Below are 24,221 nucleotides of genomic sequence, written 5' to 3' on the forward strand. Positions count from 1 at the left end.
AGGGCTCATCCTTGTGTTTTGGCATACATATATTTAGTGTTTTTCTTTCCAAGTTATGTTGAGGTATGCAGATTCTGAAAAACAGACGCAAACTCTGTCTAAATTTGTTTCAGTCAAGGTCATAACTATTCCTTTTAACTTACATTGCACTTCGATTGTTATTGTCTCTGATGCATTGCCACACTCATTACTAACTTCACATCTATATTCTCCTGCTTCATTCCGGCCAGCATTTGTAACCGCCAACAAACTTGAATAAACTCGTTGGCCACTGTTTACTTTGACCCAAGAGACCATAGGTGGAGGAGTCCCTGCTGTTATACACGGTAAAGTAATACTGTCTCCTTTGGTTACTGTTCCGTTTTGTATTGACCGTATGGACGCAGGCACTATCATTAAGTAGAAGAGATAAAGGAAACACTGATGTATCTATGTAGTAAACACAAATTTACCTATCGTAGACAATAACTGACAATTTCAAAGGCCAATTAACGCGTTTTAAATTAGCTATTCTAATCCAAGTAAAGTATTTTGTTCTGATCTTATCTATACGCCGAGTAGTTTTTTAAGCGTTTACTTTTAACATTTCTCTATGATTCCATTCTTGGAAAGGTCTAGCCACTCTTTTTGCAGCGGCTCATCGGAATGTGAAGTGATCCGTTGTACTTTTAGCGCTCGTGAGATGAAGTCCTCGAGTGCCCCTTAATAATTTAAAGATGTATGTTATCGCTTTTTTATTCATTAATTAAAGAATCATTTTAATATACCTTAAATCTCTATTATTTGTCTAATTTTTAACTTAGCAATTTGTTAATTTTTTAACATTACTTTTCTTTTTCTTTTTAATTTTTTCACACCCTGTCAAGTGTTTTATTCTGTAAGAGATGACCACAAGTTTATTTGTCCAGTGTATGTAAGTATTGTGTTTTACCCTCGTTAAGTGCTTTGGTACGTCTTAAAGTCATTGCGTCAATCTATAACCCGTCAGAACAACTTCATTTCATTGCTTGTCGCCAAAACTTAAGTTAAGTGTTTCTCTAAACTAAAGACATTACATCAATTACTTACAGTTTACATTAACAACAAGTCCCGTGCTGTTGCCTGTACCTATGGCGTTCTTGGCCATACATTGATAAACAAACGTTCCCCAACTCAGCATCTTTCTCTTCCATACACCGGAGGTGCTAACATCATACACGAGAGTGTCATTTTCAAACAATGCATAGCCATCTACAGCTGGATTTCCATGGGATGAGCATTTGAAGATTATGGCCTCATTCTCACAGACAACAGACTTAATTGCCGACAACTGAACATTTACTGGAGAGTCTATGGAAACAACACAAACAAATGCTGTGGCGTCGATAGGAACATTCTTCACATATACCTTAAGGGCTTGTTACGTGTACGTGGGAAACCCCATATAGGTGAGGCAGCCCCCCTAGCCGTGGTTGAAAAATACCCTGCGTTTACCTGCATTCTTACAACTCTGGGATCTAGGGTTGAGGTTACTGGTGCGCTTGCATCTGGGTGGGTTACTTAATAATAATAATAATAATATTAAAATTTATAGTGCGCAAATTCCATAAAATGTTCAAATGCGCATTACAAGATTAAAAATTACCATTAAAATAGACTTACAATAATTTTAAGAAACAATTAAAAGTAAACTTAGAATGGCTAAAAAAGCTATAAAAATGCACTACGAAAAAGGTGAGTCTTAAGTTTAGCTTTAAAAATATTTACTGTTCCTGCGCTCCTAATATCCAGCGGTAGTTCGTTCCATAGTTTCGGAGCAGCACAGGTAAAGGAACGGTCCCCCAGTGTAGCTTTCGATTTAAATGATGGATGGCTAAGTAAAAGCTTATCGCTGGAATTTCTTAAATTATATTTGGAGGGGGGTCTAAGGGAAATAAGAGAGGATAGATAGGAAGGGGCTAAAAAATTAAGAATCTTAAAAGTAATTAACAATATTTTAAACTCAATTCTATATCTAATTGGTAACCAGTGTAACTTAAAAATTAAGGGCGTAATATGACAAAATTTCTGTTCTTTAAGAATAAGTCTGGCACAAGCATTCTGTACTTGTTGCAGCTTATTCAACAAGCAGTCCGGTAGTCCATATAATAGGCCATTACAATAGTCCAGGCGGCTCGTTATGAATGCATGGACAAGAGTTTCAGTTGACTGCTGTGAAAGGTACTTTCTGATCCGACGAATATTATAAATGTAGTAAAATGAAGAGGCACAAATTTTCGTGATGTGTGTTGCCATGGAAAGCCTTGAATCAAACCAGGAACCAAGATTTCTCGCAATTGGCACGGGGTGTATGTCACTTACGTGGCAAATTGCGACCCTGGCTGACAGTGTTACCTTATCTCAGCAGAGGAGGCAATCCGCTTAGGCAGGCTACCCCACTGAGAATACAAACATGATCAGGGTAACATAACAGATTATAAGAACAGGCCAGTTGCTTCAACTGCTTGGGGTCCCCAACCTCTACATGAAAGGCCCTAAACGAGTCGTTAATATAAATGACTTTACATAATGTATTTCAAATATTCTCATAATCCATTCGACAAGACCAGTATTTAGAATTAAGGGTATTTCCACTATTATGGTGGTCCTACGTCACCAGGCCTCAGTCTGGCTTGTATTTTGGTGTACGTATATTTAATTTAGTGTTTTTCTACCTAAGTTATGTTGAAATATGCAGATTCTGCAGATTCTGAAAAACAGACCCAACTTTGTCTAAATTTGTTTCAGTCAAGGTCATACCTAGTCCTTTTAACTTACATTGCACGTCGATTGTTATTGTCTCTGATACATTGCCACACTCACTACTGACTTCACATCTATACTCTCCTGCTTCATTCGGGCTAGCATTTGCAAGCGCCAACAAATTTGAATAAAGCCGTTGGCCACTGCTTACTTTGACCCAAGAGACCTCAGGCGGAGGAGTACCTGCTGCTATACACGGCAAAGTAATACTGTTTCCTTTGGTTACTGTTCCGTTTTGTATTGACTGTATAGACGCAGGCACTGTGATTATATAGAGGAGATGAAGGAAACACTTATATCTAGGTGGTAAACACAAACTCACACATTGTAGACAATAACTGAAAATTTAAAAGGCTAATTAACGTATTTTCGATTAGCTATGCTAATCCAAGTAAAGTATTTTGCTCTGATCTTATTTATACGCCGAGTAGATTTTAAGTGTCGCTCTCGCTAAGAGCAGTCCTCTCGACTTCCCTTCCAATGATTTTTCTTTTGTTTTTGGCCATGAAAAGGGTTTAGGATACATGTTTCATAAATAGTTTTGCTGTCCTCTGATTATCTTTTTTTGCGTCGCAAGCCAAAATTGACAGCTTTTGTCGAGGGTGCTGCGACTGAAATAGCATAGCTCACGGAATTCTCTCTCACCACAAGTTGGTAGATATGTTCAATAAGTTTACATACAAAATATGGAAACTTCACTTAAAATCCTATTCATACCAGCGTGATCAGAAAAGACCTTTCCCTTTCACCTTAATTTGCATATCAAAAATTCTCCAAATTATGAGAAATCATTCTCAAAATGCAGGTGTAAATCAGGCAAAAAAGGCATATCGGTGGATAGTTTATACACCAATGAGGTCACTGATTACCTCAAACCCCCGGGTATCTCTCTAGTTTAATTTTTATCCACCAACATCTTAAAACAATGCAAATCCATGTGTTCATTCAAGGAATTACGCAGCGGTTATCCTGATGTTTACAGTAGTGAATTTATTCTTTGGAACAATAAAGAAATAACAATAGAGGGCAAATCTATTTTGTAGAAATATTTGTTTGAAAAAGGAATTTATTTCGTACAGGATTCACTAAATAGAGACGGTAAGTTCTTATCTCTGGAAATTTTTCAAAGGAAATATAATTTTGAACTAAACTACTTAAAGTAATTTGAACTTATTGCTCCAATTTAAAATTATTTGAAGAGAAAAGCACAGGCAACTGCTGTTACAAACAGAAACATATTTGAGGAATGGGTTATTTTCTATTTTCTTCTCTTTAACTAAACGTGGATGTAAAGATTAATACAAATTACTTCAGAAAAAGATTAGGACAGAGCCTACCGCTTTTAAAAGAAGGTGGAGACGTTTTGCAAACTTTGACTCTAGTTGGAATAAGATCTTACACAAAATTTACAAAACGAAGAGGGAAAAAAAGTGAAGAGAATTTGGTTATAAGTTTTTCCACAGAATATTAGTCACTAATAAGGAACTCAAGCCATTCAAAATCAGGAATGATGACTTATGCTTTCAGTGTAAAAATCCTGATTCATTAGAACACACCTTTTTGGAGTGTCCTATGAGTATTCAATTCTATCAAGAAATCCTATCGTGGTTCAATACTTTGAATAACACCCACATAAGTTTATCTGTTGACCAAATGTTACTTCAGAATTACCCCTCCTGCTTTTAGCAATGACCTCCGACGCCAACTGGATTTGCTTATCTTATTAACAAAAAGGTACAAATATAGTTCTAAAATTAATGAGAAAAATCTTAATAATTTACAATTTATAAATAAGATAAAAATGCAAGGGAAAAATGAGAATTTAATTTAAGGTAGTCAAGTACAAATATTGTCAAAAAACCTCTTCGTGTGTTCTTCTTTTTCGTGTTTTGTTAAATTTATCGAATTGGTATTTGATTCATTTATAAGTAATCAAGTAATATAAACAACTTTACATTACACAAATGTAATCTTGTACATATAGGGAAAAAACAAAAACTAGAAGTTCATACTGTGTGTTATTGCGAAATAATAATAATAATTAGGGAAAAAATAGAGATGTGAATAACGTAAGAAAAGTATTGTAATTGCCAGTGGTGTACGTAACCAGTATTGTAAATACTGCAGCGGGATGCTTAAAAAAAATGCACGAGCCCTTTGAAAAACTGAGCGACCGACAAATTAACAAGGCAAGGGCTCATGCCAAAAATGTCGGGGCTGGCTTTATCGTCAACAAAATGCCACACCACAGAGTCCGAATAGACTTGGTGAAACTTGATCACTTTCTGTCCTTTGTAGACCAACCATATTTTTACCAAGATGTGGCCTATGGAACAAGGACTTTAAAACTTGACGTTGGGAATCATCTTGTCATGCCAAATGTCATCAGAATTGTTGGACGATCCTCCATTATTGAACAGTATCTTAAACACTGTTGTGAGGAAGATTTTGACCCCCATGGAAAATCAACGCTTCACAGAATTTTGCAAGTAAGAGAGGCCTCTAAAAGGCGGCCCTTTAAGGGCCAGACAACACCGCTGCAAGCGGAGCGGAAGGGTTTGAAGCAATGCACAAGACAGTAGACGAGTTGGAAGAGGGTGTGGTAACTGAAAAGTGGTGTGAAGAAGTTCGAAGAACACTGAAGGATGCCAAGCGATACCTGAAGACAGAGTATGGGATACGCTGTCAGGAAGATGGTAGTCCTTGCCCTGAAAATTGTATGCGTTTTTCTTTAAGTGATCCTCAAAACCCCGAGTTTTGGAGGAAGTTCTTCCCATGAACATCAAGCTAGCTGTGATAGTTGCGAAATTTTGAAATCCGTGATTCAGGCCTCGGAAAAGAAATTGAATCTCCTTTGATAACTTTTGATAACATAGAGAGAAAATAAGACCTGAAACACGACCGTGATGAAGCCAGAGAGGCGATTTTTCAGTGGAAGGCGCACATCACCAGGACTAAGAACCAGGAGAGAGCAAAACAGAATTTACTCGCTTTCCTCCAAAAGAATGCCTCCCTTATTGTCATGGACTGGGCCAATAAGTTCATCCAACTGAAATACAGAGAAAAGCAGTCTAAGTGGTTCGGAAAGAGAGGAATAAATTGGCATGTTAGCTCAGTTATCACGAGGAATGCAGATGACAACGGCCTCGAGATTATGTCATGTATTTATCTATTAGAAAGCTGTGCCCAAGACTGGTATGCGGTTTTCGCAATTCTGGAAAACCTTCTCGGCAACATCAAACAGATCAAGCCAACCGTAAACGAGGTATTATTGCAATCAGAAGGCACAGGGTATTACCACAACAATAATCTAATTGCAGCTGCCTCTAACGTTGGTACACGCGTTGGAATCAAAGTGATGAGGTAAGATGAAAATTCTTTTTAGATAACAACACAAACACATTCTATAAAGCTGCACGCACCTTCCAAAACCATGTAAACTCTTGGCTTGATCGACTTTAGAACTAAAATTTCGTGCTGTTTCTGTTCATCACAGCAAGTGGTATTTCAGAGTCGACAGAAACAAAGTAGATCAAAATATTTTGATAATATACTGCAAGAATGTATTTATTCTCTCGACCCTTAAAACATCGCATACCGTCGACCCCTGCTTAAAGACAGATTAAAACTAATTTTTGCTTAACCGCAATAGTTTACATATAATTGCTATATGCACAGTACATGTAGCGAATGAATGCATACCTTTCTCAAAGGACATCCGGAGAGAATTCAAGTAGGTTTATTTATTTACCGTCTTGTATTTTTGTTGCCTCTTCTTTAGAATTGTTATAAGTATAATTTTCATTTTAACATTTTCATGATGAGCAGAATTTGGTGGTAAAGGCAGGAGCATACACTGAGCTTACCTAACAACATCTGTATTAGTATGGCAGGTATTGATAGATCAGTTATTCAAACCGAGATACTTTCTTTTCTTATTCTAAAGGTATGATTTTTCTAAACCACAATCTAGCAAGGATGTTTGCGATCGCATCATTAGTCCAATGAAAGGGGCAACTCGTAGATATTGCAGTGAAAGCCATAAAATTTTGACAGCAGCTGACATGCACGAGGCATTGAAAGTGAGATAAGTGAACGGATCATCAGCTGCTGTTTGCGAGATTGATAGTGACAAAAAGCAAGTAAAAATTAAGTGTATCGATAACTTCAGCTTTTTTCACAATTTTGCCACTGAAAAGGATGGTCTTCGTCTCTCAAAAGCCTGTGGGGTCGGCAAGGGCAAATTAACACCATGGTCAGAGCTCATCCTTGAGAAGCAAGGCCTCGTGGTGTTAGCGGAAGTTGAGAATCATGGTTTCTTTGCCACAGCGCCACGAACCATAAAACAGAATCGCAGTCACAGTCAAAGTTCCAGCGATAATAAAGAAGACATGCTGTGTGACTGTCCAGATCAAGGATGCTGCTCTGAGTTCACTTCTTCAGAAGAACTCCAAGATCATGCGCACCTCGGGGAGCACAGCAAGAGAGAAGCATCAGAGAGCCTTTCCGACGGCCTCAGACGTGACTGGGCCATGAAATTTTCCTCCCTAACGCTTGCAGCACTCGAAGCAACAGGAAAAGTTAAAAGTGAAGTGTGCAAGATGGGCTGGGCTCCTCAGAAACCGCGAGACTGTGGAACAAGATTCACTGAGAAAGTGAAAGAATATCTTTCAAGTAGGTTTCAAACCAGTGAAAGAACTGGCAGAAAAGCCGATACCGCGCAAGTTGCGGTAGAAATGAGAAAGACCAGAGAAGCAGATGCTGTAAGAAAATTCATCACAAGTGAATGGCTAACGAAGAGCCAGGTTCATAGCTACTTTTCGAGGCTTTCTGCGATGAAACGAAGAAGAGCCGCAAAAGATCAAGAGCAGGATGCAAACGACGACGACGACGACGAAAGTCTCATCGAAGAAGAAAGCGGTTACCTTCAACACAAAGCAAGGACAAAGGAGGTAGCAGATGCTATTTTCGAAATCGGACTTACTCATCCAATATTATTTGATAATTATTTACGACACGTTAAGGAAGTTTAAAGTCACTACGCGGAGGGAAATGCGTGCTTTTTTCGAAATTGCTTTCAAAGCCCAAGATTCAATGGTCACCTTACTCAAGAATTAAATGACATGGTGACAGAGTGCACGTCTTTCCAAGAAACTTTGGAAGGCTGTTCCTAACTCTGTGCTTCATTCCATTTCATGACTTTCGAACGACGCTCTCAGAACGAATTAGTGTCGAATTTGTGCCTGTTTTTGTTACAACAGCATAATAACGTAACACAATATTTTCCTTTTAAGCTACGCAGTATATATCCAATGACCAGAGTCCACTCTCTGCATGGTTCATGACCTCATTCAAGGGAGACGTCTTTCGATTGCTTTTGTTTTCTTTGTTGGTCCTGCTAGCGTTACGACTGATCACGTTTATGTGAGATGTTTTTGGTCAATTTTTATAATAATGGAAATAAGCTTTAACATGTGCATAATTGAGTAAGCACATGGATTTGCGTTGTTTTCAAGATGTTGGTGGATGAAAACTAGAGAGATACCCGCGGGTTTGAAGTAATCAGTGACCTCATTGGTGTATAAACTATTCACCGATATGCTTTTTTCGCCCGATTTACACCCGCATTTCGAGAATGATTTCTTATAAATTGGAGAATTTTTGATATGCAAATTAAGGTGGAAGGGAAAGGTCTCTTCTGATCACGCTGGTATGAATAGGATTTTAAGTGAAGTTTCCATATTTTGTCTGTAAACTAACTGAATATATCTTGCAACAACTTGTAGCAAGAGAGAATTCCGCGAGCTATGCTATCGCAGTCGCAGCACCCTAAACAAAAGCTGACAAATTTGGACTTTCGATCGTTGTCTCCACAGGGGGTCTAGCTAAAAATCAAATTTGGCTTGTGGTGACGCGAAAAAAGAGAATTAAAGAACAACCAAACTATTTATAAAACTTGTGTCCTAAACCCTTATCATGGGCACAAAATGGAAAAATTTATTGGTAGGGAAGTCGAGAGGACTGCTCTAGGCGAGAGCAGCAGTTAAAGCATTTATTTTTAACAGTTCTCTCGGTTGCATTTTGTGGGAAGGTAGAGCCACTCTTTCAGCGGCTCATTGAAATGTAGATTGACCTGTTGTACATTAAACACTAATGAGATGAGGTCCTATAGTGCTCCTTAGTGCCTAAACATTGGGTAAGTATGTCAAAACAATTATTGTAATATCTTAAAGATGTTTGTTATCACTTTTTTTAAAAAAATATAAATCAAAGAATCATTTTAAGATACCCTAAATCTCTATTACTTGCGTAATTTTTACATTAGCAATTTTTTACTTCTTAACCATTAATTTTCTATTTCTTTTTATAAAGATGGCCACAAGTTTACCTGTCCAGTATACGAAAGTAATGTGCTTTATTCTCTTTATGTGCTTTGGTACGTCCACAAGTCATTCCGTCAATCTCTTACGCGTCAGAAGAGCATCATTTCATTGCCTGTCGCCAAAATTTAAGTTAAAAAGTGCTTCTCTAAATTACAGACATCACATTAGTTACTTACAGTTTACATTAACAACAAGCCCAGTGCTGTTGCCAGTACCTATGGCGTTCTTGGCCACACATTGATAAACAAACATTCCCCAACTCAGCATCTTTCTCTTCCATACACCAGAGCTGCTAACATCATTTACGAGAGTGTCATTTTCAAACAATGCAAAGCCATCTACAGCTGGATTTCCATGGGATGAGCATTTAAAGATTATGGTCTCGTTCTCACAGACAACAGACCTACTTGCCGACAACTGGACATTTACTGGAAAGTCTATGGAAACAACACAAACAAATTGCTGTGGCGTTGATAGGAAACTCCACAGATACCTTAAGGGCTTGTTTTTATGAAGATGGGAGACCCCAAGTAGATGAGGTATACCCCCTTACCGTTTTTGAAATTCGGCCCGGGTTTACCTGCAATCTTACAACCCTGGGATGTAGGGGTGAGGTTTGCTGGTGCGCTTGCATGATATAACATGAAGGCAACCCCAGCGGCGCGGGTTACTAACATGGCAAATTACGACCCTGGCTGACAGTGTTACCCTAATCAGCAGAGCAGGATATCTGCTCAGGAAAGCTACTACTATACAGACTATAAGGAGCAACAGACTATAAGGACAGGCCGGTTACCTCACTTGCCTGGGTTCCCCCACTTCCACATAAAAAGGCCCTAAATGGGTCGTTAGTATAAATTACGCAACATAATGTATTTCTAATTTTCTCATAGTCCATTCGACAAGACCATTATTAAGAAATAAGGGTATTTCCACTATTATGGTGGTCCTACGCCACCAGGCCTCCTCCTTGTTTTTCGCATAAGTATATTTGGTGTTTTTCTACCCAAGTTATGTTGACGCATGCGGATTTTACAGCTTTTGAAAAACAGACGCAAACTTTGTTTGAATTTGTTTCAGTGAAGGTCATACATAGTCCTTTTATCTTACATTGCACGTCGATCGTCATTGATATAACATGATATAACCTGAAGACAACCCCAGCTGGGTGGGTTACTAACATGGGAAATTACGACCCTGGCTGACAGTGTTACCCTAATCAGCAGAGCAGGCAATCCGCTCAACATAACAGATTATAAGGACAGGCCAGTTGCTTCACCTTCTTGGGGTCACCCACCTTTACATAAAAGGCCCTAAACGAGTCGTTAATAAAATGACTTATCATTATGTATTTCAAATTTTCTCATAATTTATTCGACGAGACCACTATTAAGAATTAAGGGTATTTCCACTATTTTGGTCGTCACCAGGCCTCAGCCTAGCTTGTATTTTGGTATACGTATATTTAATTTAGTCTTTTTCTACCCAAATTATGTTGAGGTATGCAGATTCTGCAGATTCTGAAAAACAGAGGCAAACTTTGTCTAAATTTGTTTCAGTCAAGGTCATACCTAGTTCTTTTAACTTACATTGCACGTCGATTGTTATTGTCTCTGATGCATTGCCACACTCATTACTGACTTCACATCTATATTCTCCTGCTTCATTCCGGCGAGCATTTGTAAGCGCCAACAAATTTGAGTAAACCCGTTGGCCACTGCTTACTTTGACCCAAGAGACCACAGGCGGAGGAGTACCTGCTGCTATGCACGGCAAAGTAATACTGTTTCCTTTGGTTACTGTTCCGTTTTGTATCGACTGTACAGACGCAGGCACTGTCATTAAATAGAAGAGATGAAGGAAACACTTATATCTGGGTAATAAACACAAATTAACACATTTTTAGCCGCAAACGCAAATCGTTCGTGTCTAACTTTACTAGAACAAACTTCCGTTCATTGATAAGTTAACAAACTTGACATGAACACATATGTGATTATGCCAAAAGACGAAAAAGATGAAACACAAAGCACGATAGTTCCACAACCTCGACAACTAACGAAGTAAATTACGCACCAACAGAATATGTACAATATGCAAATAAATATAACAAGTAAAAAACTGGTAACCGACAAAGAACACTAATGAAGAAGAAAAACTAAACACCTGAAACCAAACTATGAGACAAAAAAAATCATTCTTGAGCCTGCAACGTTGTAGACAATTTGAAAGGCCAATTAACGCGTTTTAGATTAGCCAAGGTAATCCAAGTAAAGTATTTTGCTCTGATCCTATCTATACGCCGAGTAGATTGTAAAGCGTTTAGTTTTAACAGTTCTCTGAGGTTGCATTCTTTGAGAAGTTCAAGCCACCCTTTTTCAGCGGCTCATCGGAATGTGAATTGGCCCGTTGTACTTTTAGCACTCGTGAGATGAAGTCCTCGAGTGCCCCTTAGTGTCTAAACATGGGGTAAGTATGTCAAAAGAATTATTCTAATAACTTAAAAATATATGTTATCATTTTTTTAACATAAGTTAAAAAATCACTTTGAGATACTTTAAATCTCTATTTCTTGCCTGATCTTTACATTAGCAATTTGTTACTTCTTCATTATTACTTTTCCATTTCTTTTTATTTTTCCAAACCCTGTCAAATGTTCTATTTGTACGAAATGGCCACAAGTTTACCGATCCAGTATATGTAAGTAAATTGTTTTTTACCCTCATAAAGTGCTTTGGTACGTCCACAAATCATTCCTTCAATCTATAACCCGTTAGGACAGCTTCATTTCATTGCCAACCCAAAAACGTAAGTTAAAAAGTGCTTCTCTAAATTGCAGACATCACATCAGTTACTTACAGTTTACATTAACAACAAGTCCTGTGCTGTTGCCAGTACCTATGGCGTTTTTGGCCACACACTGATAAACAAATATTCCCCAACTCAGCATCTTTCTCTTCCATACACCAGAGCTGCTAACATCATTTACGAGGGTGTCATTTTCAAACAATGCATAGCCATCTACAGCTGGATTTCCATGTGATGAACATTTCAAGATTATAGTCTCATTCTCACAAACAACGGACTTACTTGTCGAGAACTGAACATTTACTGGGGAGTCTATGGAAACAACACAAACAAATTGCTGTGGCGTTGATAGTAAACTCCACGGATACCTAAAGGGCTTGTTTAATTGAAGATGGGAGACCCCCAAGTAGGTGAAGTAACCCCCCTAACTGTGGTTGAAAACTAGTCCGCGTTTACCTGCAATCTTACAACCCTGAGATGTAGGGTGAGGTTGCTGTTGCGCTTGCATTGATATAACTCGAAGGCAACCCCAGCTAGGTGGGTTACTTACATGGCAATTTGCGACCCTGGCTTACAGTGCTACCTTAATTAGCAGAGCAGGCTATCCACTAAGGCGGGCTACCCCACTTACCATACAAACGTGATCAAGGTAACATAACAGATTATAAGGAGAGGCCGGTTACTTCGACTGCTTGGGGTCACCCACCTCCACATAGAGAAGCCCTACATTAGCCGTTATTATAAATTACTTAATATAATGTATTTATAATTTTCTCATAGTCCATCCGACAAGATCAGTATGTTCGCTATTTATGGTGTTCCTACGTCACCAGGCCTTATCCTTGTTTTTTGCCTTCGTATATTAGGTGTTTTTCTGCCTAAGTTATGTTGAGGTATGCAGATTCTGCAGATTCTGAAAAAAAGATGCAAACTTTGTCTGAATTTGTTTCAGTCAAGGTTATAACTAGTCCCTTTAACTTACATTGTACGTCGATCGTTATTGTCTCTGATGCATTGCCACACTCATTACTGACTTCACATCTATATTCTCCTGCTTCATTCCTGGTAGCATTTGTAAGCGCCAACAAATTTGAATAAACCCGTTGACCACTGCTTACTTTGACCCAAGAGACCATAGGTGGAGGAGTACCTGCTGCTATACACGACAAAGTAATACTGTTTCCTTTGGTTACTGTTCCGTTTTGTATTGACTGTATAGACGCAGGCACTGTCATTAAATAGAAGAGATGAAGGAAACACTTACATCTAAGTAGTAAACACAAATTAACATATTGTAGACAATAACTGACAATTAAAAGGCCAATTGAAGCGTTTTAGATTAGCTAAGCGAATCAAAATAAAGTGTTTTGCTCTGATCTTATCAATACGCCGAGAAGACTTTAACGCGTTTCCTTTTAACAGTTCTCTGAGGTTGCATTCTTTGGAAAGGTGGAGCCACTCTTTTTGCAGCGGCTCATCAGAATGTGGATTTACCCGTTGTGCTTTGAGCGCTCACGATGTGAAGTCCTTGAGTGCCCCTCAGTGCCAAAACATAGAGTAAGTATGTCAAAAGAATTAGTCTAATAACTTAAAGATTTATGTTATCACTTTTTCCTTAAATTTATTAAAGAATTATTTTAAAACACCTTACATCTCTTTTACTCGCTAATTTTTACACTAGCAATATGTTACATCTTTATCATCACTTCTCTATGTCTTAATTTATTCACACCCTGGGAAGTGTTTTGTTCCGTAGGAGATGGCCACAAGTTTACCTCTCTAGTGTATGTTAGTAATGTGTTTTACCCTCTTTAAGTGCTTTGGTACGTCCACAAGTCATTCCGTCAATCTATAACCACTTAGAACAGCTTCATTTCATTGCCTGTCACCATAATGTAAGTCAAAAAGTGCTTCTCTAAATTACAGACATCACATCAGCTACTTACAGTGTACATTAACAAGGAGTCCCGTGCTGTTGTTAGTACCTATAGCATTTTTGGCCACACATTGATAAACAAACATTCCCCAACTTAGCATCTTTCTCTTCCATACGCCAGAGCTGCTAACATCATTTACGAGGGTGTCATATTCAAACAATGCATAGCCATCTACAGCTGGATTTCCATGGGATGAGCATTTGAAGATTATGGTCTCATTCTCACAGACAACAGACTTACTTGCCGCCAACTGAACATTTATTGGAAGGTCTTTGAAGACAACACAAAAAAATTGCTGTCGCATTAAAAGAAAACTCCACAGATACCTTAAAGGCTTCTTTACATAAAGATGGGAGACCCCAAATAGGTAAGGGGACCCCACCCTAGCCGTGGTTGAAAAACAGCCGGCGTCTACCTGCAATCTTACAACCATAGGATTTAGAGGTGAAGTTTCTGGCGCGCTTGTAGTGATATCACATAAAGGCAACCCCAGCTGGGTGGGTTACTCACATGGTAATTTGCGACCCTGGCGGATAGTGGTATCCTAATTGACAGAGGAGGCAATCCGCACAGGTGGGTTACCCACTTATCATGCAAACGTGATCAAGGTAACATAACAGATTATAAGGAAAGGCCGGTTACTTCAACTGCCTAAGGTCACCTATCTCCACATAAAAAGGCACGTAATGAGTCGTTAGTATAAATTACTTAACATAGTGTATCTATAATTTTCTCATAATCTATTCGACAAGACAAGTTTTAAGAATTAAGGGTATTTACGCTATTATTATGGTCCTACAACACACTGCCTTATCCTTGCATTTCGGCATGTGTATATTTGGTGTTTTTCTGCCCAAGTTATGTTGAGGTATGCAGGTTTTGCATATTCTGAAAAACAGGTGCAGTCTTTGTCTGAATTTGTTTCAGTGAAGGTGATACGTAGTTCTTTCAACTTACATTGCACGTCGATCGTTATTGTCTCTGATGCATTGCCACACTCATTACTGACTTCACATCTATATTCTCCTGCTTCATTCCGGCTAGCATTTGTAAGCGCCAACAAATTCGAGTAAATCCGTTGACCACTGCTTACTTTGACCCAAGAGACCATAATTGGAGGAGTGCCTGCTGCTATACACGACAAAGTAATACTGTTTCCTTTGGTTACTGTTCCGTCTTGTATTGACTGTATAGACGCAGGCACTGTCATTAAATAGAAGAGATGAAGGAAACACTTATATTTAAATAATAAACACAAATTAACATATTGTAGACAATAACTTACAATTGAAAGGCCAATTGACGCGTTTTGGATTAGCTAAGCTAACCCAAGTAAAATATTTTGCTCTGATCTTATCTATGAGCCGAGAATACTTTAAAGCATTTTGTTTTATCATTACTCTGAGTTTCCATTCTTTGGGAAGGTCGACACACTCTTTTTGCAGCGGCTCATCAGAATGTGGATTTACCCTTGTACTTTGGGCGCTCGTGAGATGATGTCCTCGAGTGCCCCTCAGTGCATAAACATGGAGTAAGTATCTCGAAGAAACCACACTAATAACTTAAAGATGTATGTTATTATTTTCTTTTTAACATTAATTAAAGAATCATTTTAAGATACCTTAAGTCCCTCTTACTTGCCTACTTACCAAGGTGTTACTTCTTTATCATTACTTTTCTATTTCTTTCCTTTTTTCACACCCTGTGAAGTGTTTTGTTTTGTGAGAGATGACCACAAGTTTACCTGTCCAATGTATGTAAGTAATGCGTTTTACCCTCTCTAAGTGCTTTGGTACGTCCACAAGTCATTCCGTCAATCTATAACCCATTTGAACACCTTCATTTCATTTCTTGTCGCCAAAATCTAAGTCAAAGAGTTCTTCTCTAAATTACAGACATCACATCAGCTACTTACAGTGTACATTAACAACAAGTCCTGTGCTGTTTCCAGTACCAACGGCGTTTTTGGCCACACATTTATAAACAAACATTCCCCAACTCAGCATCTTTCTCTTCCATACACCAGAGCTGCTTAAATCATTTACGAGAGTGTCATATTCAAACAATGCATAGGCGTTTACAGCTGGATTTCCATGGGATAAGCATTTGAAGATTATGGTCTCATTCTCACAGACAGCAGACCTACTTGCCGACAACTGAATATTTACTGGAGGGTCTATGGAAACAACACAAGCAAATTGCTGTGGCGTTAATAGGAAACTCCACAGATACCTTAAGGGTTTGTTTACATAAAGATGGGGGACCCCAAGTAACTGAGGTGCCCCCCCCCCCTAGCCGTGGTTGAAAAACAGCTATTGTTTAACTGCAATCTTACATCCACAGGATCTAGAGGTGAGGTTTCTGGTGCGCTTGCAATGATATAGCATGAAGGCAACCCCAGCTTGACTGGTTACTTACTTGGCAATTTGCAACCCTGGTAGACATTGTTACCCTTGTTAGCAGAGGAAGCCATCCGCTCAGTCAGGTTAGCCCACTTATCATGTAAACGTGATCAAAGTAACATAACAGACTATGAGAACAGGCCAGTTGATTCGACTGCCTGGACTCCCCCACCTCAACATACAAAGGCCCTAAATGAGTCCTTAGTATAAATTACTTAACGTAATGCATCTATAATTTTCTCATTATCCATTCGACAAGACCATTATCAAGAATTAAGGGTATTTGCGCTATTATGATGGCCCTACAACACCAGACGTTATCCTCGTTTTTTGGCATTGGTATATTTTTTTTCTGCCTAAGTTATGTTGAGGTATGCAGGTTTTTCATATTCTGAAAAACATGTGCCAACTTTGTCTAAATCTGTTTCAGACAAGGTTATACCTAGTCCTTTTAACTTACATTGCACGTCGATCGTTATTGTCTCTGATGCATTGCCACACTCATTACTGACTTCGCATCTATATTCTCCTGCCTCATTCCGGCTAGCATTTGTAAGCGCCAACAAATTTGAATAAACCCGTTGACCACTGCTTACTTTGACCCAAGAGACCGTAGCTGGAGGAGTACCTGCTGCTATACACGGCAAAGTAATACTGTTTCCTTTGGTTACTGTTCCGTTTTGTATTGACTGTATAGACGCAGGCACTGTCATTAGATAGAAGAGATGAACACAACACTTATATCTAGGTAGGAAACAAAAATTAACATATTGTAGAGAAATTCAAAGGCCAATTGACGTGTTTTAGACTAGCTAAGCTAATCCGAGGAAAGTATTTTGCTTTGATCTAATTTATACACCGAGTGAATTTTAAAGCGTTTACTTTTAACAGTTCTCTGAGGTTGTATTCTTTAGGAATATCGAGCCACTCTTTTCAGCGGCTCATCAGAATGTGGATTGACCCGTTGTACTTTTAACGCTGGTGAGATGAAGTCCTCGAGTGCCCCTTAGTAACTAACCGTGGGTTAAGTATGTCAAAAGAGTTATTTCATTGCCTTTAGCCAGACCTTAAGTTAAAAAGTGCTTCTCTAAATTACAAACATCACAACAGCCACTTACAGTTTACTTTAACAACAAGTCCTGTGCTGTTGCCAGTACCTATTGGGTTCTTGGCCACACATTGATGAACAAACATCCCCCAACTCAGCATCTTTCTCTTCCACACACCAGAGCTGCTAGCATTATTTACGAGAGTGTCATTTTCAAACAATGCATAGCCATCTACAGCTGGATTTCCATTGGATGAACATTTGAAGATTATGGTCTCATTCTCACAGACAACAGACTTACTTGCCGATAAATGAACATTTACTGGAGAGTCTATGGAGACAACACAAACAAATTGCTATGGCGTTGATAGGAAACTCCACAGATACCTTAAGGGCTTGTTTACATAAAGATGGGAGACCCCAAGTAGGCGAGGTAACACTCGTAGCCGTGGTTGAAAAATAGCTATGGTTTAACTGCAATCTTACAACCATAGGATTTAGAGGTGAAGTTTCTGGCGCGCTTGCAGTGATATCACATAAAGGCAACCCCAGCTGGGTGGGTTACTCACATGGTAATTTGCGACCCTGGCGGATAGTGGTATCCTAATTGACAGAGGAGGCAATCCGCACAGGTGGGCTACCCACTTATCATGCAAACGTGATCAAGGTAACATAACAGATTATAAGGAAAGGCCGGTTACTTCAACTGCCTAAGGTCACCTATCTCCACATAAAAAGGCACGTAATGAGTCGTTAGTATAAATTACTTAACATAGTGTATCTATAATTTTCTCATAATCTATTCGACAAGACAAGTTTTAAGAATTAAGGGTATTTACGCTATTATTATGGTCCTACAACACACTGCCTTATCCTTGCATTTCGGCATGTGTATATTTGGTGTTTTTCTGCCCAAGTTATGTTGAGGTATGCAGGTTTTGCATATTCTGAAAAACAGGTGCAGTCTTTGTCTGAATTTGTTTCAGTGAAGGTGATACGTAGTTCTTTCAACTTACATTGCACGTCGATCGTTATTGTCTCTGATGCATTGCCACACTCATTACTGACTTCACATCTATATTCTCCTGCTTCATTCCGGCTAGCATTTGTAAGCACCAACAAATTTGAGTAAATCCGTTGACCACTGCTTAATTTGATCCAAGAGACCATAGGTGGAGGTGTTCCTGCAGCTATACACGACAAAGTAATACTGTTTCCTTTGGTTACTATTCCGTTTTGTATTGACTGTATAGACGCAGGCACTGTCATTAAATAGAAGAGATGAAGGAAACACTTATATCTAAATAATAAACACAAATTAACATATTGTAGACAATAACTTACAATTGAAAGGCCAATTGACGCGTTTTAGATTAGCTAAGGTAACCCACGTAAAGTATTTTGCTCTGATCTTATCTATAAGCCGAGAATACTTTAAAGCATTTTGTTTTATCATTTCTCTGAGTTTGCATTCTTTGGGAAGGTCGACACACTCTTTTTGCAGCGGCTAATCGGAATGTGGATTTACCCTTGTATTTTGGGCGCTCGTGAGATGATGTCCTCGAGTGCCCCTCAGTGCATAAACATGGAGTAAGTATGTCAAAGGAACTACTCTAATAACTTAAAGATGTATGTTATTACTTTCTTTTTAATATTAATTAAAGAATCATTTTAGGATGCCTTAAATCTCTTTTACTTGCCTACTTACCAATGTGTTACTTCTTTATCATTACTTTTCTATTTCTTTCCTTTTTTCACACCCTGTGAAGTGTTTTGTTTTGTAAGAGATGGCCACAAGTTTTACCCGTCCAATGTATGTAAGTAATGTGTTTTACCCTCTTTAAGAGCTTTGGTACGTCCACAAGTCATTCTGTCAATCTTTCACCACTTAGAACAGCTTCATTTCATTGCCTGTCGCCAAAAATTTAAGTCAAAGAGTGCTTCTCTAAATTACAGACATCACATCAGCTACTTACAGTGTACATTAACAACAAGTCCTGTGCTGTTTCCAGTACCTATGGCGTTTTTGGCCACACATTTATAAACCAAAATTCCCCAACTCATTATCTTCCTCTTCCATACACCAGAGCTGCTAGCATCATTTACGAGAGTGTCATATTCAAACAAAGCATAGGCATCTACAGCTGGATTTCCATGGGATAAGCATTTGAAGATTATGGTCTCATTTTCACAGACAACAGACTTACTTGCTGACAACTGAACATGTACTGGAGGGTCTATGGAAACAACACAAACAAATTGCTGTGGCGTTAATAGGAAACTCCACAGATATCTTAAGGGCTTGTTTACATAACAATGGGAGACCCCAAGTAACTGAGGTGCCCCCCCCCCCCCCCCCCTAGCCGTGGTTGAAAAACTGCCATTGTCAACTGCAATCTTACATCCACAGGATCTAGAGGTGAGGTTTCTGGTGCGCTTGCAATGATATAGCATGAAAGCAACTCCAGCTTGGCAGGTTACTTATCTGGCAATTCGCAACCCTGGTAGACAGAGTTACCCTAATTAGCAGAGGAAGCCATCCGCTCAGTCAGGTTAGCCCACCTATCATGTAGACGTGATCAAGGTAACATAACAGACTATGAGAACAGGCCAGTTACTTCGACTGCCTGGGCTCCCCCACCTCAACATACAAAGGCCCTAAATGAGTCTTTAGTATAAATTACTTAACATAATGTATTTATAATTTTCTCATTATCCATTCGACAAGACCATTATCAAGAATTAAGGGTATTTGCGCTATTATGGTGGTCCTACAACACCAGACGTTATCCTCGTTTTTTGGCATTGGTATATTTTTTTCTACCTAAGTTATGTTGAGGTATGCAGGTTTTTCATATTCTGAAAAACATGTGCCAACTTTGTCTAAATCTGTTTCAGACAAGGTCATACCTAGTTCTTTTAACTTACATTGCACGTCGATCGTTATTGTCTCTGATGCATTGCCACACTCATTACTGACTTCGCATCTATATTCTCCTGCTTCATTCCGGCTAGCATTTGTAAGCGCCAACAAATTTGAATAAACCCGATGACCACTGCTTACTTTGACCCAAGAGACCGTAGCTGAAGGAGTACCTGCTGCCATACACGGCAAAGTAATACTGTTTCCTTTGGTTACTGTTCCGTTTTGTATTGACTGTATTGACGCAGGCACTGTCATTAAATAGAAGAGGTGAAGAAAATACTTATATCTAGGTAGGAAACAAAAAGTAATATATTGTAGAGAAATTCGAAGACGTGTTTTAGATTAGCTAAGCTAATCCAAATAAAGTATTTTGTTTTGATCGATTCTACACGCCGAGTGGATTTTAGAGCGTTTTCTTTTAAGAGCAACTCCATGCAAATATCGACCAAAGTGCGGCAAGGCTCAAACAATCAAAATCGCTCTTCTTTTGCATTCTAGTAGACTTTAGTTAGTGTACAAACGCCATTTAATTTTTTCTTTGAAAGATCCGTTCCTTACCGAGAAAAACGTGGAAAACCGTTTCAAGCCCCTGCTGACGATTTTGCAAGCCAAAAGCAGGGTTGAAATTCACTATGATTCGCTTCACTCGCGTTTCAAAACAACCGCGCTAAAATAAAAGCATATCGCTAGAATTTTAAGTATAACTCGTTGTTGACCAAAATATATTATATTTTTAGCATTACAACAGTCTGAGTAATTATAAAAAGCTAAAGCGTACAGCTACCTGTTGTTTACCCACGAGAGGTAGTTGAAAAAAGCGACGATTTTCATCATGTGCCTTTGATCAGAATTTTTTAGGATTGAAGGAGAAAACACTAAGAGTATCAAACTTTTATGTTATTTAAAAGTTTTTTTGGGAAACTACTTCGAGCTTCTCAGAAATCATTTGAAAATCGTGTTTCAGACAACATAAAATAACGCCATCCAACAGATGAGTCACCAGCAACATTTGACCTTAGGTTTTCGTTTACAACGCTAGCGCTGGTAGCCTTTCGAATAAAGAACTACATAACGTTTGTATACTTACTTAGGTCTACCACTATGCAAAAGAAGAGCGATTTTGATTTTTTGAGCCTTGCCACGAATTGACGATTTTGGTCGATTTTTGCATGGATTCGCTCTTAACAGTTCTTTGAGGTTGTATTCTTTGGGAAGATCTAGCCACTCTTTTTCAGCGGCTCATCGGAAAGTGGAATGACCCGTTGTACTTTAAACGCTCGTGAGATGAAGTCCTCGAGTACCCTTCAGTGCCTAAACGTGGGGTTAGTATGTCAAAAGAGTTATTTCATTGCCTTTAGCCAGACCTTAAGTTAAAAACTGCTTCTCTATATTACAAACATCACAACAGCCACTTACAGTTTACTTTAACAACAAGTCCCGTGCTGTTGCCAGTACCTATTGGGTTGTTGGCCACACATTGATGAACAAACATCCCCCAACTCATCATCTTTCTCTTCCACACACCAGAGCTGCTAGCATTATTTACGAGAGTGCCATTTTCAAACAATGCATAGCCATCTACAGCTGGATTTCCATTGGATGAACATTTGAAGATTATGGTCTCATTCTCACAGACAACAGACTTACTTGCCGATAAATGAACATTTACTGGAGAGTCTATGGAAACAACACAAACAAATTGCTATGGCGTTGATAGGAAACTCCACAGATACCTTAAGGGCTTGTTTACATAAAGATGGGAGACCTCAAGTAGGTGAGGTAACACTCGTAGCCGTGGTTGAAAAACAGCCATTGTTTAACTGCAATCTTACATCCACAGGATCTAGAGGTGAGGCTTCTGGTGGACTTGCTATGATATAACTCGAGGGCAAACCCCAGCTGGGTGGGTTACTTACATGGCAATTTACAACCCTGGTGGACAGTGTTACTCTAATTAGCAGAGCAAGCCATCCGCTCAGACAGGTTAGCCCACTTATCATGTAGACGTGATCAAGTTAACATAACGGACAATAAGGAGAGGCTGGTTACTTTAACTGCTTAGGGTCCCCCACCTCCACATAAAAAGGCCCTAAATGTGTCGCTAGTGTAAATTGCTTAACATAATGTATTTATAATTTTCTCATAATCCATTCGACAAGACCAGTATTAAGAATTAGGGGTATTTGCGCTACTATGGTGGTTCCTACGTCACCAGGCCTTATCCTTTTTTTTTTTGGGATACGTATATTTGGTGTTTTTCTATCCAAGTTATGTTGAGGTATGCGGATTTTGCATATTCTGAAAAACAGGTGCAAACTTTGTCTAAATTTGATTCAGTCAAGGTTATAGCTAGTCCTTTTAACTTACATAACACGTCGATTGTTATTGTCTCTGATGCATTGCCACACTCATTACTGACTTCACATCTATATTCTCCTGCTTCATTCCGGCTAGCATTTGTAACCTCCAACAAATTTGAGTAAATCCGTTGACCACTGCTTACTTTGACCCAAGAGACCATAGGTGGAGGAGTACCTGCTGCTATACACGACAAAGCAATACTGTTTCCTTTGGTTACTGTTCCGTTTTGTATTGATTGTATAGATGCGGGTACTGTCATTAAATAGAGAAGATGAAGGAAACACTTATATTTGGGTAGTAAACACAAATTAACACATTGTAGACAATAATTGACAATTTCAAAGGCCAACTAACGCGTTGCAGATCAGCTGGCTAATCCAAGTGAAGTAGTTTTCTCTGATCTTTTCTTTAAGCCGAGACGACTTAAAAGCGTTTACTTTTAACAGTTCTCTGAATTTACATTCTTTGGAAAGGTCGAGCCAATCTTTTTCAGCGGCCTATCGGAATGTGGATTGACCCTTTGTACTTTGAGCGCTCGGGCGATGAAGTCTTCGAGTGCCCCTAGGTGCCTAAACATGGAGTACTTTTGTCAAAAGAATTATCCTAATAACTTGAAGATGTATGTTATCGCTTTTTTTAGCATTAATTAAAAATTCATTTTAAGATACCTTCAATCTCTATCACTTGTTTTATTTTAACATTAGCAATGTGTTACTTCTTTATTGTCACTTTTTAATTAATTTTTATTTTTTCTCACCCTGTGAAGTGTTTTTTTCTTTAAGAGATGGCCACAAGTTTACTTGTCCAGTATATGTAAGTAATGTGTTTTACCCTCCTTAAATGCTTTGGTAGATCCACCAGTCATTCGGTCACTCTATAACCCGCCAGAAGAGCTTCGTTTCATTGCCTATCGCCAAACTTAGGTGAAACAGTGCTTCTCTAAATTACAGACATCACATCAGCTACTTACAGTGTACATTAACAACAAGTCCTGTGCTGTTTCTAGTACCTATGGCGTTTTTGGCCACACATTGATAAACAAACATTCCCCAACTCAGGATCTCTCTATTCCATACACCGGAGCTGCTAACATCATTTACGAGAGTGCCATTTTCAAACAATGCATAGCCATCTACAGCTGGATTTCCATGGGATGAGCATTTGAAGATTATGGTCTTATTCTCACAGACAATGGTCTTACTTGACGACAACTGAACATTTACTGGAGGGTCTATGGAAACATCACAAAAAAAGTACGGTGGCGTTTATAGGAAACTCCACAGATTCCTTAAGAGCTTGTTTACATGAAGGGCGGAGAAACCAAGGAGGTAAGCTAACCCTCCTTTTCGTGGTTGGATAATAGCCAGCGTTTAACTGCAGTTTTACAACCCTGGGATCTAGGGGTGATATGCTACTGCGCTTGCAATGATATAACTTGAAGGCAACCTCAGCTGGGAAGGTAACTTACATGGCAAATTGCGACCCTGGCTTACAGTGTTACTCTACTCAACAGAGGAAGCGATCCACCCAGGCGGGTTATCCCACTTATCATACAAACGTGATCAAGGTAACGTA

General features: G+C 38.9%; 1 protein-coding gene across 1 annotated transcript in view; it reads right to left on the minus strand.

Annotated features, from left to right (window-relative positions):
- LOC131774912 (uncharacterized) overlaps positions 1-24,221 on the minus strand; it is a 69,060-nt gene that overhangs the window by 13,916 nt on the left and 30,923 nt on the right. Inside the window, exons 20-37 of the mRNA XM_066168881.1 lie at positions 23,617-23,877; positions 22,653-22,898; positions 21,702-21,962; positions 20,288-20,533; positions 19,336-19,596; positions 18,376-18,621; positions 17,430-17,690; positions 16,772-17,017; positions 15,825-16,085; positions 14,867-15,112; positions 13,919-14,179; positions 12,955-13,200; positions 12,024-12,284; positions 10,754-10,999; positions 9,341-9,601; positions 2,797-3,042; positions 1,069-1,329; positions 144-389 (exon numbers count right to left, since the gene is read on the minus strand). Coding sequence (XP_066024978.1) covers positions 144-389; positions 1,069-1,329; positions 2,797-3,042; positions 9,341-9,601; positions 10,754-10,999; positions 12,024-12,284; positions 12,955-13,200; positions 13,919-14,179; positions 14,867-15,112; positions 15,825-16,085; positions 16,772-17,017; positions 17,430-17,690; positions 18,376-18,621; positions 19,336-19,596; positions 20,288-20,533; positions 21,702-21,962; positions 22,653-22,898; positions 23,617-23,877 — 4,563 coding nt within the window. The remainder of the gene's footprint in view (positions 1-143; positions 390-1,068; positions 1,330-2,796; positions 3,043-9,340; positions 9,602-10,753; positions 11,000-12,023; positions 12,285-12,954; positions 13,201-13,918; positions 14,180-14,866; positions 15,113-15,824; positions 16,086-16,771; positions 17,018-17,429; positions 17,691-18,375; positions 18,622-19,335; positions 19,597-20,287; positions 20,534-21,701; positions 21,963-22,652; positions 22,899-23,616; positions 23,878-24,221) is intronic.

Source organism: Pocillopora verrucosa, chromosome 6 (assembly GCF_036669915.1).
Source record: "Pocillopora verrucosa isolate sample1 chromosome 6, ASM3666991v2, whole genome shotgun sequence".
Lineage (NCBI taxonomy): Eukaryota > Metazoa > Cnidaria > Anthozoa > Scleractinia > Pocilloporidae > Pocillopora > Pocillopora verrucosa.